The following is an 18,350-nucleotide window of genomic DNA, read 5'->3' as shown; positions in this document are numbered from 1 at the left end:
CAAGGAAGTATAGCATAACCAATAAGGACAAGAATCTGGAGTCGACCACTTAGATTCAGATTTTGACTCCAACCTTACATGTAAGGGACTGTGGAAAAGTCATTTTACCTCTGCGCCTCCGTTTCTTCATCTGTAAAACAGGGAGACAGAACTTATAGTAAGCATTTAATGAATACTATTTTTTCCCTCTGCCATAGTCTATTTCTTATTCGGGTTTTAACTAATGTTACAAACAGGTAGTAATATTTATAAGTAATAGTAATAAACTCTTAAATAATGCATATTAGGTATGGTTCTAAACAAATTACAAGTCATAACTCATGTAATCCTTACAACTAACTTTTGAAGTAAGCGCTATTTTCCAGAGGAAAAGGCTGCTGTACAGAAAGATTCAGTTACTTGTCCAAAGGCCAACTAATAAATAGCAAAGCCAGAATTCAGACTCATGTAGGCTGGCTTTCGAGTCCAGGCGCTTACCCCTAACCAGCTTCTTGAAGAAAACTGTTTAAATAAATCTTATAACACCATAATTTAGATAAAAGATAAATAGAGAAATTTTGCATTCAGTATATAAAGTATGTATTGCATCTAGGCAACGTATTTGTCTGCAACCTAAAAGAATGACATTTAAAAAGCAATCAGATAAACCACAGTTAACTTTTTGTTTTTTGTTTTTTGTTTCGAGATGAAGCTTCGCTTTTCTTGCCCAGGCAGGAGTGCAATGGCGCAATCTTGGCTCACCGCGGCCTCTGCCTCCTGGGTTCAAGCAATTCTCCTGCCCTAGCCTCCCAAGTAGCTGGGATTATAGGCATGTGCTGCCATGCCCAGCTAATTTTTGTTTTGTTTTGTTTTAGTAGAGACAGGGTTTCTCCATGTTGGTCAGGCTGGTCTCGAACTCCTGAACTCAAGTGATCCTCCTGCTTTGGCCTCTCAAAGTGCTGGTATTACAGGCATGAGCCACCACGCCCAGCCCACAGTTAACTTTTGTTCTAATTAATGTTTTAGGAAACTGCAAGGAAGAACAGATTCTGTCTTTGAAATATTTGATATACTGTATAAGATGAGCTGGTTTATCACTTTACGACAAGTTTATATGGAATAGAACCAACAGCAACCTCATCTTCCACAGTTCATGGGAAATCCCACTAACATCTGCCACGCACAATCAATGACCCCTATGGACAGACCACTTCCTGTACTACTGGGTCAAGGCTCAACCCTTTCCCCAAAGGGTAACATGGAGCCAATGTCCAGGGGAAAATGAACTAACTTCTTGAGGTATGCCATTTCCCCAATTCCTCTTGTAACATATCATTGACTTCAGATAAGTTGATAACGTCAAGGGCCAGAAGACTAATTAGTTGACTAACTAATGGTGAACTGATTTATTAACAAAATGGAAACTTCATCTATATAACTGCAAAAATTGTTTCAAGGTAGCTGCTGTTCTGCTTTAGAGTCTAACACAGAAACATACCCAGAAGAAAACTTTCCTTAAGACAATTCTTAAGGTAAATTTTCATTAGCTAACTATACAACTAAAAGTTTGGAAAGATAAAACCACTGGTAAATGCCTTTTACCCTTTTACTGTGTAGCCTTTTTCTGCTGATGTTACAATATATTCCAATATGTTTCACCATATTCCAATAAATATTTATAATTTTAATCAAATTGCTACAGAATATGACTAATGAGAAATTGACTACAGGATGATAAAATGCTCTCATAAAACCTTTCATGTAAATAATGTGATATATACGGTATGTATATGACATATTGACATATATATGACATATATATGTATATGTGTATATATGATATGTTCTCTCTCTCTCTGTTCTCTAGCTGTTCCCTAGGTCTAGCCACAGTTAAATTGTGGGTTAGATATCAGAAAAATGGGTATTAATACCACAATGAGCTACCACTGCACTGTCATAAAACCTACTGTAATGAAAAACATTGACACTACTATGTTTTAGCAAAGATGTAAGACAACCGAAACCGTCACCCACTGCTTGTAGGAGTGCAAATTGGTACAACCACCTTGGAAAACTGTTTCACGGTGTTTACTTTAGTTGAACACAGGCATGCCATATTACCTAGCATCCACTCTATTCACTGAACAAAAACGCATACATATGTGTAGCAAAGGGGCACATAAGAACGTGCATTGGAACATCAGTCTCAGTTCCCTCAGCTGGAAACAGCCCAATGTCTACCAACAGAGAGCACATAAATCAAACGTCTTTCCACACCATGGAATGCTGTAAAATCACACCAACAAGCCAAAATCAACCAAAGACAATCCACAAATTATTAAAATGTCCAACATAGATAAATATAACAGCCATAATGTTCAGTGAAAGAATTCAGATACACAATGATTCCATTTATATACAACTGCAAACACAGGTCAAACAAATGTACGGTATTGGAAGTAAGGATGGTGATTATCTTTAGTGAGGAAAGAGGGAATATGATTGAGAAAGGTCCAAAAGGGAACAAGTGGGGCTGAATGCTTATTTCTTTACCTGGGTGGTGGCTCCACGGGGGTTGACCTTATGACAACTCACCAGACTGAATACATGATTTGTGTACTTTTTGGCATATATGTTACATGATCAATAAGAAGGTTGATTTTAAAAGGCCCATTTTCAAGCCTAATTATATATTAATCTCTATTGGTCTGCTCAAGCTGCCATAACAGATTACTACAGGGTGGTTTCAACATTAAGAATTAATTGTCTTGCAGTTTTGGAGACTAAAAGCCCAAGGTCAAGGTGCAGCGGAGTTGGTTTTTGGTGAGGCCTCTCTCCTTAGCTTGCGGACTGCTGCCTCCTCACTGTGTCCTCACATGACCTTTTCTCTGTGTGCATGCATCCTCGTTCTCTTTTTGTCTTCTTAAAAGGATAAGAGCCAGGTGCGGCGGCTCATGTGTGTAATCCCAGCACTTTGGGAGGCTGAGCCAGGCGGATCACTTGAGGTCAGGAGTATGAGACCAGCCTGGCCAACATGGCAAAATCCTGTCTCTACTAAAAACACAAAAATTAGCCAGACATAGTGGTGCACACCTGTAATCCCAGCTACTGGGGAGGCTAAGGCAAGAGAATTGCTTGAACCCAGGAGGTGGAGGTTGTAGTGAACCAAGATCATGCCACTGCACTCCAGCCTGGGCAACAGAGTGAGACTCCACCTCAAAAAAAAAAAAAAAAAAAAAAAGGGATAATAGTCCCATTGAATTAGAGTCCTATTCCCAGAGGCCTTATCTCCAAATATAGTCACACTGGGTGTTTGGGCTTCTAAAGATGAATTTGAGAGTTGGATAGGAGGACAATTTATTCCATAATGAACTCTCTGATATTCTCCAAGTTGTTTTTTTTTAAGTTCTTAATTCATTTCCTTTATGTCAAATTTTCACATTATCTAAAACTTTTAAATCTTAGTATTATAAAGACTACCTAAAAGTATACCTAGTGTTTCTGAATATTTTACTTTTTAAATTTCTTACAAATAATATACTGTTTATAACAATAAAATTATAAGGTTTTTAAAATTATATAGGAATTATTTTTAATTAAAGGGCAATAGTAGACTCTAACTGCAAGATATTTTAAAACAAAATCCATTTCTATTGGGCAAATACCTTTGTAATACCAATTATATATGTTCCCTAGCTACAGACAAGTAAGCAGTATGTGTCGATGCAAGTCACTTGTTTAAAAAATATACACTTATATGAAAAAACAACATGTAAAGGGTATTTTTTCCAATTATTTAATAATCCAATGTGCTGCCAGGCATGGTGGCTCACGCCTGTAATCCCAGCACTTTGGCACACTGAGGTGGGCGAATCACCTGAGGTCAGGAGTTCGAGACCAGCCTGGCCATCATGGTGAAACTCCATCTCTACTAAAAATACAAAAATCAGCTGCGCATAGCTTGTGCCTGTAATACCAGCTATTCGCAAGGCTGAGGCAGGAGAATCACTTGAACCAGGGAGGCAGAGGTTGCAGTGAGCCGAGATCACGCCACTGTACCACAGCCTGGGTAACAGAGTGAGACTTGGCCTCAAAACTAAATAAATAATAATAATAATCATCTAATGTGCCCATTGTTACTATCTGCCATGCATTCCTGCAAACACTCCAGGAAACCATTTCTATTAAATATCTGGCTATCTTATGGTAGCTTTTACTTATTTTCAAATGGCAGCAAAATAGGAACGCTGTTTTAACAGAATAGAGATTAAATTACCAAAGGAGAAATACAATTTTTAACTCAGCACTCTTGCCAAAGACACTAGTTTTCCTTTTGTGACAGATGCAAACCAGCATTTAAGGGTTTTCAATGATATGCCTGTGTAATCATTACCCCAAAATCCATGCCATAGCAAACACCTCATCCTATTGATATTCTATGAAACAGACCTGTACATTTACCCTTTGGGATAAATTTCCTTTTGCCTTCTTACATGCTCATGTATGTTTTGGCAATATATATCTAAATTTACATTGCATCATTTAACAACTCTTGTTATCACTTATAACGGTGTTTTAAGCTACATACATTACTAAGAACACAAAAGAAAATTACTGTGAAGAAAAACAAATTCCAGTTTAGTTATACACACTATGGTAATCCCTCCTTGCCATGTGAATTGAGTTCTCAAAACTCTACGAAAAAGGAATTCACAGTCAAAAATATAACTTGAAAATGGAGTCTAGCGATTGCCTTTATGTGGCATTTCTACAGGGATTAAATGAGTAATAATGGGTTCTACACTATTCGTTTCTATTCATTATGTCTTGCTTACTTGAAACATATCAGTTTTGTTTCCATACAATTTCAACAAGCGGCCTGGCATTGTTTGTTGCTTTGCTGCAGCTACTATGCACACTAATGAGCTAGTTTTTCTTTTTTCTTTTTTTTTTCTGTTTCAGGTCCCGCATGATGACTCAGAGTTGTAGATTCTAACTCTAGCTCTCCAGGTTCAATCTCCTTGTCTCAGAGACAGAATAAATACGCATACTTGAAATGGAAAAGGCATTGGGCAACTTTCCTTTAACTGACTCACCCAAGTCACTATGTCCCAAGGCCCTCCCTTCATCAGCAGGACCATGATGCCTGGATTCTGCCCACTATAACATCAGGCCAACGCACACACCTTCCGCTCCTCTGAGAGCCTTCCCAGCTCCTGCTGACACCATTAGAACATAGCTCTAGGGCTGGGCCTCACTTGGCTTCATCTTCTATTTTCTTTCTAAATGTTTCTAACCAAAAAAGCTTTGCTTTGCCCCTTCTTAACTCTTTTTCTCACTTCCTGCAACCACAACAATTCCCAATTGGTACGGGCCAGATCCATTTTTTTCCAGTTGCCAAGTGACTTGGATGTACCACTGGCATACTCAAACGTTGCAAGCGGGGACTGATGGCTGGGGACAGATCATCCTTTGGCTAAGGACAGTGCAAAGCAGCAGCAACCAGCCACGATCAAAATCCCCACCAATGCTGCAGGTGGACAAGTTCAAGTTCAACTGCGGCTAACTGTGGGAAGGAAACATGAGGGAGACACCTGGGGAGTGCCACAAGGAGCCAGTAAGGGTAGACAGCTGGTGAAATGTAACAGTCCCCAACAAAAATAACACCCAAAAGATCATCAAGGATTTATAGGAGACCCTCCTGCCACACAAACAGGGGGCAGGGATGGAATCCATGGCCATGATGACGGACTCAAGCAGCATTGGGGAAAGCGGCATCCAAATGACACAGGGCAGCTTTTCCAGTTGACAACCACTGTTCTGGGGAGTGAGCTGTCATTGACAAGAGATGAAGAGAGCACTGGTCAGACACTGGCCATCCGTGAGCCACAACAGTGGATTCTCTGCAGCATGCTCCTCCCCTACTTTCCACTCCATGAAGAGGGGTTAGAGGAAGAAACAAGCTCACTCATTCCTGATGAGACTTCATTCTCAACACGCAACCACAACCCTCAGAGGTCCAGCTGCCTCTGTGCCCTTCCTCTGCTAATGGAATTCCTTTCTGTTACCATATATAAGTGTGTTTATATGTTAGGGAGCCTGGCACTGTCTGTTTAGGGGACCATTCCAGGCTGCTTGGCAGGAATATACTACACGTTAAATGAGACGAAGGCTATGTCTCCAAAGGCAGAAATTATCTAAATTATGTCTCAGTGATACTGCATGTTCTATTTAACCTCAGTAGCCTCAACCATTTCAAGACCAAGAACCATTTTCTAGTTTTCGATTCAAGCTCAAAGTGAGAAGAAAACTCAACTAGAAGAACCCCAGCATCTCATAGATGGAGATACAGATGCACCACCAGCTCTCTGTCCCACTAAAAAAAATTCCCCTCAAATCCATAATCATTTCTGCTGGAGTTCTCTCACTCTGTTTCAAAGAAATCCTCTGTAATGAATTCTACACTTGTCTTTCCTCAACTTGCCAGGAAAGAGTGTAATTATTACTTAGTCTCACTTAAAATTAAAATATTTTAATTATGACATTAAACAGCACAGTTTTCACTTCAATTAAAAGTAAGTACAATCATACTACATAAATCTTAAGGAAAAGAGTGAAAAACCGCCTTTAAAAATCTGAAGTCATTTTAAGATACGTTTCAAAACCATGAACTTAAAACTGTCTTACCTGGCGAACAAAACTATTTGAGGTAGTGTCAGATGATGTGCTTCCATCAGATCCTTTAAATCTGTTTTTCCTTCTGGCTCCTTTTCCATATGACTACAAAAAAAAAAAAAAAATTAGATTATTATAAGACCCTTTAACAGGAATGTAGGCCTAGTTGTAGAAAACATCTAAGACCGAAAACAAGTAATACATTGCCATCATGTAAGCATCATTAGAAAGTTAATATTGGTGGGATTCCATAAATCTATTTCCAATCAGTGATGATGTAGGGAGGACAGTTTCCTTTCTGTTCTTTTTTGAGACAGAGTTTCACTCTTGTTGCCCAGGCTGGAGTGCAAGGGCACCATCTCGGCTCACTGCAATCTCTGCCTCCCAGGTTCAAGCGATTCTCCTGCTTCAGCCTCCTGCATAGTTGGGATTACAGGCATGTGCCACCATGTCTAGCTAATTTTGTATTTTCAGTAGAGACAGGGTTTCTCCATGTTGGTCAAGGTGGTCTTGAAATCCCGACCTCAGGTGATCTGCCCACCTTGGCCTGCCAAAGCATTAGGATTACAGGCATGAGCCGTCGTGCCCGGCCGGGGAGGAGAGTTTTCTTGGCAAAGCACTGAATAACTAGTGAATTAAAACAATGGATGTTATCTGTTCTAAATATGTTAGCAGGCAAGAGGCAAAAGCCTATAATGATAAAGCATTTAAAAATAAACATTTAAAACAATAAGTTAAAGGTAAGATGGTTTGTTTCAATAATAGGATTGGGCCAAGCACAAACATCTAAAAATGAACTTGCTTTTCCTATTACATTTACAGTTTACATTCAGAAGCCTAAGAATAAACTACACATCAATCTATGTTTAATTCTAAGCACAGATACAGTAAGTGCAAATATTAAACATTAAAATATAAATGAACAATAGCTTAACACTGAGTTTAGAGTTAAATGCAGCACACAGGTTAGAATCCTGGCCATAGCAGATCTTGACCAAGTTTCTTAATTTTTTCAATCTTTTCATCTTTAAAATGGGGTTAAGTATTAGATGAAATAATACCTCATAGGATTAAGTATGAAATGAAATAATGTATTTATAGCATTTAGCCTAAGATCTAACACATGGTAAGGACTCAAACTAATACATAAAAAGTGATACCTATGCAGGGGTTGGAAGACGTGGAAATGAACTGGACAAAAGTGTATATAACACGTTGAGAATTATTAGGCTCATAGAGACTTCATTAGATGATCAGAATTTACACCATTTATTTTTCAAATCGTCATATTCAGGTTTTGAAAATGCTATTTGGTTATGCTTCCTCTATTCATATGGTTTTCATTAAAATATCTGCCATAGTATATGTAGCACTTAGGCAAGCTGAAATCTATTACAAACATTTGCGTTATGAGTAATTTAGATGAATTTGCAATCATTGAGAGGGTGGTATAATCTTAAAGCAAAAAATTTTCTTATATATGTTTGTTCTCTTCAGAGTATCTAAGGGATTTATATAATACAAATGTGTTTCCATGACATTTAATTAACTCTCAACTTCATAAACGGCAAGAAAGCTACGCTGGGCTTTCGTAATGTAATATACAAGGTTCTCCTCAGTTAACAGCTTATTCTTTTTTTCTTATGTAAACATTATTCAGTAAACTGTTGAAAAATAACATTCTTTTAACCACTTTTTTTCTTTTCCAATTATTATGTAAAGTTTTGGATGGATGCATTTTATGAGGCCTAAGAAAGGTAAAATAAAGTATGAAAATCTCTTTAAAATTTTCTTTTAAATATATATTAACCCATGTGCAAAAGTACTTATTACCTTGAAAGTATTTTTAAGGCCTAACATGCTTCTTTGGGGGTGTAGGGACAATCTGTGTTAAATCCATCATTTACCCTCATGAGGAACGTAAATTATCTTTGAGAACAAAGACAAAATATAATCTTTTCCCTTTTTTGGGGGGCTGCGGTGGACAATGTCTTGTGCTGTCACCCAGGCTGGAGTGTAGTGACATGATCATGGCTCACTGCAGCCTTGACTACCCCCACACCCCCTGGGCTCAAGCAATCCTCCCACCTCAGCCTCCCAAATAACTGGAACTACAGGCACACATTGCCATGCTTGGCTATTTTTTTGGTTTTTTGTAGAGACAGGGTCTCATTGTGTTGCCCAGGCTGGTCTTGAACTCATGACTTTAAGCAATCCTCCCGCCTCAGCCTCCCAAAGTGGTGGGACTACAGGAGTAGGTTACCACGCCCAGCCTGCAGTACCATTTTTAAATGAACAGAAAAGAATATCTTCACAATTCTACTGTCCTTTAATTTTAGCATTTTAGTGATAAATATGTTTCATTATTCAGCTTCTTGGATGTGTGAGGTTTTTTGTGGTTGCTCACAGTTGTACACCAGGCACTGTGAGAGTCACACAAAGTTAAAGACATTCAGTCACAGAGGAGGTGGTCGTTCTCTGCAAAAAGTTGGACACATTTAAAAACTCACATTAATTTTTCCAGGCCCCTGGGAATCCTGTTCATAAACGCTATTTCAGGCATACTTAGCTACCTATGCAAAGGATATGTAATGAAATCATTACAGTTTTCAACTGTACTAAGACAGTTTACACACTAAACAACTATGGCACACTGAACTGCATGCATGCTGGTGATAGTTTTGAGGAAAAAAATATTCTTTCATTACTTAAGTGTGTAAGTCATGATTTATTTAAAGTACTCATTTGCTCATGCCTTAAGAGTGTTAGATCAACTCTCTATCATATATCATAATTATTAAAAGACAAAATAAATAGACATGCTTAATTATACCTCTATTCTGCGATTTTACTAATTTCCACAGTAATTTCTCTTCTAAAGTTTCTTTTTTTTTTTTTTATTAAACTGTAGAGTGACTACTTACCAGTTATATTTTTTTATAATAACAGTCAGGATCAAAAAACAAAAAAACATTTAAAGCATCTTTGGAAAGCTAATAGCCCATTTTCATATACCTTTAAAAATGTTAATGAGAATTCAGCCTGCCATTACGAAATTAAATTTCTTTTAATCTAATGCGTATTTAAAATTAAGTCCATCTTGCTCGAAAGATTCGGTTTTCAGTTACTTGAAATCCTTGAAAATAAGGACTAGACGACTTCTTCTGAAGGAATTACGGGGGGAAAAAATGGGAAGGCCAGACCTCTCCCAGATGGGAAAGACAGGTAAGATTCAGTGTTCAAATATTTAGCTGACTAAATTTGCAAAATATATATATATACAAATGTGTGTAATTGTTTCAAGTGCAGCCACTTTTGTGAACAATAGTTTTTCTAAATATTTTTTACCAACATTAAATATATGAACACCCAATATCTGAAACTGTTCATCATTAGTGTGGCCCAGGTTGTACAAAGAAAAGGGGAGACAGGAAAGGGGATCTGGCTATAGTACAAGGTGTTACCTATAGATTCTCCCTGACACGTACAGGACTCTCTGTCCTTCTTGAAAGAGTCCGAAAAGTCACTAATTTCCACTAATTGCTATTAGCTACCTGAAGCGTAATAAAAACAAATTATGTCACTATACTAAAAAGAAAAAAAAACTCTTATATTTATATTACTTTATTTGTTTCAAAACATCAGGCTAAGATTTCAGAAACTAGGGAAAAAAATTCTTAAGACATTTCCAAAAATATATTAATGACTTATTAAAAAGACATTCAAAATCCACCGTGATGTTAATGTCAGCTTAGTGTGAATGAATATCTATCTTTCTTGACACTAAATAACTTAAGAGTGGACTCCAGTCTTAAAAATCAGCAAATAAATGTTGACCTTTTCACAAGTAATGAAAATCTAATTTCTGTATGATTGAAGGAGACAGGAGTAATTAATTATAGAAGTTGTCAGTTACCTGGAGATTTTAGCCGTGCACACAATGTTGGCAGCCCCTGGGGACAACCTGAAGAATGATATGGCTTCTGTGCTTTGATGGTTATTGTGACAGCTCTCCTGCCTACAGATTACTTCCTGTGAGCATAATACTGACACTTAAAATTAGGCCGGGCATGGTGGCTCACGCTTGTAATCCCAGCACTTTGGGAGAGCAATGTGGGCGGATCACCTGAGGTCAGGAGTTTGACACTACCCTCGCCAACATGGCGAAACCGTTTCTACTGAAAAATACAAAAATTAGGCTGGGCGCGGTGGCTCATGCCTGTCATCCCAGCACTTTGGGAGGCAGAGGTGAACAGATCATTTGAGGTCACGAGTTCAAGACTAGAGTGACCAACATGTTGAAACCCTATCTCTACTAAAAACACAAAAAAATTAGCCAGATGTGGTGACTGGTGCCTGTAATACCAGCGACTCAGGAGGATGAGGCAGGAGAATCGCCTGAACCCAGGAGGTGGAAGTTGCAGTGAGCCAAGATAGCACCACTGCACTCCAGCCTGAGTGACAGAGCGAGACCCTGTCTCAAAAACAAAAACAAACAAAAAATTAGCTGGCCGTGGTGACATGTGCCTGTAGTCCCAGCTACTCAGGAGGCTGAAGCAGGACAAATGCTTCAACATGGAAGGTGGAGGTTGCAGTGAGCCAAGATCGCACCACTGCACTCCAGCCTGGGCTACCGAGTGAGACACTGTCTCAAAAAATTAAATTAAATTAAATTAAATTTTAAAAACTAGTCTCCATCTCTCTCAGTTAATATTCAATGATGTTTATCCCTTTGAATTTCCAAACTTTCCTCATCTTATGACCAAAAACAAACAAAGCCAAAACTATCTGTAGAGAAATCATGTATCAAATCTCCTCATTTACCAGTAGCTTAGTGTGAATAAGCTAAGGGTAAGATCCTTTACTAGGCAAGAAGTAGCTAAATGACATTCCTAGAAAAGGGAGTTGCCTTTTATATGACTCAGTTCACACAAAAGCAGAAAGGAACAAGGAGCCTGCATAAATAGAGTTCTTGGGGATGGGGGTGGGTGTCTAGCAGGTAGAGGAGGGAGGAGGGAGGAAGAAGGCCAGGAAGCAGAGGTCTATCTGCCCAGTGAGGAGGAGCACAGGCAGGGAGGGCAGAAAGCCAGGAACAACACATGCCTTCTTCACAATCTACCTCCTGCCAGGCTTGGAAAGATCAGTAAGACAGGCCCGGTTCCTTCAAGTGATGTCATAAGTAGTTTTCTCTCTCTGTTATGTTGTGAAATAATGCATTGTTACAATTAGTTTGTAACGTGGTTTTTGACCTATACTATATGTAGGATAGAGACAAGCTACACAATTGGAGAGTATCACCATCCTCTATGGGGTTAACATATTTTGTTTAGCTTCTCTTGAACGGGCCAAGGCTACATAATTCAAAGGAATTAAATACAGCAACAGGTAAACCGAGTCTTCATATAAAAAGAGAGACAAAAAGAAAAAGAGCATGAGACTGTAAGAACAACAAAACCTCAAATCACTCAGATATATTTCAAATTCTAAAACATACAAAGAAATTCTGATTGGCATGTCTGTAAATTTCTCCCATGCCACATCAGGGAAAAAAAAAAACAAAAAAACCATTCAAGAGGAAAGTGATGGTGGTTAGAAGTGAAGATTTCAGCAAAACATAAAGCACAGGACCTATGGCCACTAACTTTGGAGACTGCAGAAAACTCATTTGCACATGGAACCTAAGACTATGTCAGGAAAACAGTGTTGATTTAGTTCGAGAGCCACTAGAAAACAGCTGCTACTCTTTTTCGATAAAGCTCCTTGCTACAGCCATTCAGGATGTTGCCATCACATGCTTGAAAAGCATCTGGCAGACTCGGCTTGGGTGGGACCAGCTGGGACCTGTTGCTAGGAGCAAAACAAACAGGCCCGCTGGTTACTGTCTGTTCAGTTTCAGGTGTGACTGGAGGTGCCACTGACAATCTCCCTGAGGCCTAGAGTGCTGAGATACGGTTCTTGTTACTCCTCCATTTCCTCTTCTGTTACCTATCAATCCCTGTCACCTGCTTCCCGTTCACCCAACCTTCATGCAGGAGCTATTCAATTCCCTAGAGAATTACCAGTTTAATGTTGCCCCATAGAAATATCATATGAGCCAAATACATCATTGAAATTTTCCAGCAGCCACATTAAAAAGGTAAACAGTAACAGGTGAAATTAATTGTAACAATGCATTTATTGAACCCAGCATATCCAAAACATGGTCATTGCAACATGTCATCAATTTAAAATTTACTAATGAAGATGTGTTACATTCTTTATTTCATCTTAAGGCTTTGATAGCTGGTGTGAATTTCACATTTATAGCACATATCAGTTCAGACTAGCCACATTTCAAGGGCTCAAAAGCCACAGGTGGCTAGTGGCTACCACAGTGAACAGCACAGATTTGGAGCTTGGAGAAAGGGTCCTCCATGAGCATCTGGACTTTGGAGGTAGACTGTGTCCAAGTTCACACTGAAACTGTTCAACAGTTTACCTAAAAAGCAATGCAATTTTCTTAACTTGGAACTTTCCAGAATTTGCAGTTAGATTGCCACTCACTTCTTATGTGAGAAATGGATCCATTTTGGGCCGGGTATGGTGGCTCACACCTGTAATCCCAGCACTTTGGGAGGCCAAGGCGGGCAGATCACCTGAGGTCAGGAGTTTGAGACAAACCTAGCCAACATGGTGAAACCCCATTTCTACTAAAAATACAAAAAAATTAGTTGGGCATGGTGGCGGGCGCCTGTAGTCCTAGCTACTAAGGAGGCTGAGGCAGGAAAATTGCTTGAAACCAGGAGGTGAAGGTTGCAGTGAGCTGAGATAGTGCCACTGCACTCCGGCCTGGGTGACAGAGTGAGACTCTGTCTCAAAAATCAAAACAGAACAAAAACAAAAACAAAACAAACAAAAACCAGGGCTCTGAGAAATGTATCATTTTGTTTATGGCAATGTACTGGGGCAAATGGACCGGAATGTATTAGCGTGCTCCCTCTCTCTAGGCAGACTGATTGATACAGAAAAGGAAAATGGCAGAGTTTGCAAATCTACATCTTCTGCTTTCTTCAGACAAATATAATAATATAATCCAGAGGTGAAGTAGAATGATTCCTAAAACCAATGATTGCTTTAGAGGTTCTATTTGTAAATAGAAACTCCATTTCTAGGTAGAACTGCCTAGTAATTCTGAGTAGAATTACTCGGTGCCACACAAAAGGAGGATGCTTTAGAGCCAGCCACCTTACTCAGGCAGTTTTTACTGCTGGTCTGTTCTGTCCAAACAGAGAGGTGGAAGAGATGACTTTGCCAAGCCTCACACGACCCTATGATGCCATGATTTATTAGATATAAAATAAACAGGCAATGTTTCCCTCAAATAATGGATGTGAGATGAACGCAATTCAAGTCAAATTGCTTTCATTTTTGGAAGGCAGAGAAAGCAAGGAGATGAATGTTGATGCAGTTGAATATTTATATCTCTTAAACTTGCTTTTAAAATCCATTCTGCCCTCTCTGTTCTCTCTCCTTTATCTATGCAATCACTTGCTAATTCCTGTGAAGTGAACTTTGAAATGTTTGATACATAGAACTGTCATATCCATTATCTTTTCATCTCTTTTTCTCTTAGGCCTGATTACCCCTGGCCCAAACTGTTACATCTGTCTGCCTCCTGGTAACTTCACTTCTGGACTCCTGAGATTTGAAACCATCATACAGAACATTTGCAAGTGAATATTCCCAAATGAGCTGTTAAGTGGGTCCTGTTTTGAACTCCTTCCACAGTTCCCTGTCGCTCAATACACTAAAGGTTCCAAGTCCCCAAGATGTAGTCTCAAATTGCTTTGTCAGTTTTATGCCTAACTGTGCCCAATCTTGACCTTACCATGCTCTTTTTAAACTAGAAATGATAAATATATACTGTAAGACTTCTTACTTCTGGGGCTTTGTTTTATGTACGACTGCTTACCAACTGTCTCGAAAATATCTGGTGTAATCTGACCCATCCTTCGAATCTTTTTGCAAATGCCACCTCATCAATAAAGTCCTTACGGATTCCTCCAAATGGCATGTTTATTATCTTTATTCCTCTGAAGCCGTATACTAGTCAGAACTTCTCTTACAGCCCCTATACATATATCCTAATTGCTGCTACTGGAATATAAATTCTTTGAAGGCAGAAATTGTGTCTTTTCACATCAGAATCATTTCCACATTGCTGCTGTACAGTAATTTGTTGACTTACATTTAATCATTATACATAAATCACAAAGTAAATTAGTATCTCTTATCTGAATGCTAGCCCTGACTTTGATCTCCAGGAATTTAGAAACTCTATTTTTATCATAAGAATAAAAACTTTTCTAAAATATCCCTCAAGGAAGATCAAAGGCAAATGAGGGTCTAAATGTCCTTTCCTTTGATGGAGGACTCGAATATTGATAGTATTCAAGACCTTCATCCTAGAATAACCGAGGTCTCCGGGTACATTTTTCATTCTATCTAACCTGGCAAGCGTCTAGATAAAAATCAGGAGTCTAGAACAAATGCAAACTCTATTGGTTAAAATCCAGATCCTCTGGCAGAGACCAGATGGGAATGTAACTGGTTCATTACATGTCCCCACTCGGCTTGTGAAGCAAACAGCCCAGGGCGGACTAAAATCTAGCTGTTTTACCACTACAAAAGAAATAGATTTCTGATTACACAAGTCCTTGGTTTCCACATTCTTCCCCTTCTCGAATCAAAGTGAATTATGTGTTTTAAGTTAGCACATTAATTTCCCAATGGTAAAAGAAAGTTCAATAAAGCTAGACTACTATGCCACTTGGAACTGCCATGATTACAATATCAAAATATCTAGAGCACTCAGGTTCCACCTATGGAAACAACAGCAAGAAAACATTTGCCACCTTTATTAGGTTGTCACACTCCTGCCCCCACGACTACAGCAAATGATACTCTAACATGCTCTCTCTAGTGTGTGTATGTGTGTCTATGTATTAATATATAAGTGTATACACACACACTATATATATAATACCACAAATTAAAATCTGGCAAATATAGGCTTGAAATCAACAAGCCAATACCGTTAAGCAAAGAGACATTTCTCCAGAATGCTTCCTGAAATGTAACCATGACCTCTTCACATCACTGGCCAGCCAACAGCCAGCCCGCAGCTAAGAGTCTGAAGTCATTTCCCTGCTTGGAGAAAAGTTGAGCGACTCCTCACCGCTGAGACCTGGAGGTGTCTGTAACCCAAACTGTACCTGCTGAAGCCTTACGTAAAAAAAAGCCACCTTGTCATTGCCCAGCGCCTACAACTGACATCTCCAATTTCACAACAACCTGCAGCGAAGCTGACTTTTTCCAGAAACCGCGAATACTTATCGGAGAGAAAGGGGATCCTGGAGATCCCTGAAATAGCTAACATTTCAGGGGAGACGGAAAAATAAAAACTTTCTTGTCCCTAGCTCGCTCGCTTCTTACGGGAAAGGCACGAGGTGGGACAGGCAAACCTTGGGAAGTGCCCGAGGGACTGGAGAGCTGTCAGCCTCAGGTGCGCAGCGTGGTCCGGGCAGCTCTGGGGGGAAATTCGGCAGGGCGCCCCCACATTCTCTCCCCTCCTGCCCACCTCCACCCCAACACCCTCACACCCACGCCCATCCCGGTTCCGAGCGTGGCTAGGAGGGTCGGCATCGTAGAAAGCGCTGCGATGGGCCCCCTCCCGCCCACCCGGACTCACGATCTTCAGCAGGTCCAGTCCACTCGCCTGGTTCATGTCTCTCCATGTGCCTCTCCCGGGAAAGGGCGAGGAGGGCCAGCTGGGGCAGCCCGGGAGAAGTCTGGGAGGACGGGCAGGTCTCCCCCGCCCTTCCCCACTGGCTTTTCGGAAGCAGAGAAAAATGGAAGCCGAGGCAGAGCCAGGAAAAGGCGCAAAGGGGCAGGGTTCCCAGCGCCAGGAGAGGAGCAGAGACTGGGCAAGCGGCGAGGGGAGGAGGTGGCTGACGATACCCAGGCAGCGGGGAGGTGCGAGGCTAGAGATCCCTGGAGCGGAGGTGCCGGGAGAGCCCGAGGTCGGTGCCCTGCCCGGCGGCTCACAAAGGAAGGAGAAAGCGCCGCGCTCTCGCTACCTGTGCGGCGGCTCCGAGCGCCCCCGCGGGAGCCACGTTCTCCAGCAGTTCCATCTGGATCTCCTGCGCCACCGCCGCCGCCGCTGTGGGAGGCGACTTGGACATGTCGCTTTGGACCATTGGCGAAAAGTCGGCTCGGAGCGAAGCAGCCAGCCCCGGCGGCGGGTCCCCTCCTCCTCGCCCCCGCCTCCCCGCGCTCCGATCCCCTCTGGGGGACGCCCAGGGCTCAGGCCCGGCTGTTCTCGGTGCAGCGCCCCGCAGCGCCCCGGGACTCGGCGCCGCGCTGCCAGGCGCTCAGTGCGCGGGACGGGGCCGGGGCATCGGGCGAAGCGAGCAGCGCGGGAGGCGGGACGCGAGGGCGCGGCTGCGGTGCTGGGGAGAGGGGCGCCCTCCGCGGGGCAGCCGGGCCGGGCAGAGCGGGCGCAGCGCGGCGGGGATCGGAGCCGCGGGCGCCGGGAAAGTCCTCGCCAGGAGGGGAGGGAGCTCCGGGAGCGCGAGCCAGGGGGAGGTGCGTCGGAAAGCGAGAGTGACAAGCCGAAAAGTTCCTCGCGGGAGGCGCGCGCCGCGTGGGCTCCAGTTCAGCTGCTGCGCGTCGCCGTGGCACACAGGCTGAAAAGTTTGCGAAGCCACAGAAGCCAGGCCCCGCGCTCCACCCTGGCGGGGGGCGGGGGGGGGGGGGGGGGCTTGATCCTTTTCCCATGGCCCCACACCTCCTCTCAGGAACCCTAAGAGCAGATCTCTTAACTTCGGAGGGGAAGGATGACAGAGGCTGGGTTCCTACACTTAAAGTTTTAAATTTGTAAAGGCTGCTGGCAGCCCGGGAGAGCAAATGTCTGCAAAGAACATCTCCTGGGCAGCTGAAAGGCCTTGCTGATGTCAGTAATAAGGATCCAGAAAAAGAAATGGCGTTGATAAAGATTATCTGGTGATCCCACCTGAACCTGCCACTGGCCTGGTCAACTAAGTGGGAATCTACGCAACCTGAGACGGAATGTTTTCCTTTATGACTCTCCTGTCTTCATCTTTGCCAAATTAAATTAGCACTACTTTCCAAACAGAATTGAAGTTTGTTGTTGTTTTAGACGGAGTCTCACTCTGTCGCCCACGCTGGAGTGCAATGGCGCGATCTCGGCTCACTGCAACCTCCACCTCTTGGGTTCAAGCGATTCTCTCGCCTCAGCCTCCCGAATAGCTGGGATTACAGCCACATGCCACCAAGCCCAGCTAATATTTGTATTTTTAGTAGAGACGGGGTTTCACCATGTTGCCCGCGCTGGTCTTGAACTCCTGACCTCAAATAATCCACTGGCCTCCGCCTCCCAAAGTGCTGGGATTACAGGTGTGGGCCACCACACCCAGCCAGGATTGGAGTTTTTCCATAGGGGTGAAAACTCTTAGTGTCACATTTTTTGACAAAACAAGCACTTACTTAAGATCCAGAACTCTTGATAACAGGGTAGTGACTACAGTGAGGGTGTTTCACTTAACATTCCGTTCAGATAGTCCCAAGGAGGCACATTTTTACATGATTGAGTGCATCTCATTTCAACAAATTTTACTACGGTGGAAACCTCTGTA

At 41.7% G+C, this 18,350-nt stretch overlaps 1 protein-coding gene across 6 annotated transcripts in view; it reads right to left on the bottom strand.

Moving 5' to 3' along the window:
- Window positions 1–17,204, bottom strand: part of CACNB2 (calcium voltage-gated channel auxiliary subunit beta 2) — a 398,973-nt gene extending 381,769 nt beyond the window's left edge. For 3 of the 6 annotated variants that reach the window (XM_008002416.3, XM_008002420.3, XM_008002417.3), the window contains exons 1-2: window positions 16,773–17,204; window positions 6,667–6,759 (exon numbers count right to left, since the gene is read on the bottom strand). In XM_008002416.3, coding sequence (XP_008000607.3) covers window positions 6,667–6,759; window positions 16,773–16,892 — 213 coding nt within the window. In that variant the 5' untranslated portion in view covers window positions 16,893–17,204. Of the gene's footprint in view, window positions 1–6,666; window positions 6,760–16,384; window positions 16,644–16,772 lie in introns of those variants that run through there. The other 3 variants (XM_008002418.3, XM_008002427.3, XM_008002424.3) reach the window with 1 other exon arrangement.
- Between the last annotated feature and the right edge of the window lie 1,146 nt (window positions 17,205–18,350).

This window comes from Chlorocebus sabaeus, chromosome 9 (genome assembly GCF_047675955.1).
Source record: "Chlorocebus sabaeus isolate Y175 chromosome 9, mChlSab1.0.hap1, whole genome shotgun sequence".
NCBI lineage: Eukaryota > Metazoa > Chordata > Mammalia > Primates > Cercopithecidae > Chlorocebus > Chlorocebus sabaeus.
Note: the sequence above shows the minus strand (reverse complement) of the source record. Positions and strands in the feature narration are given on the sequence as shown.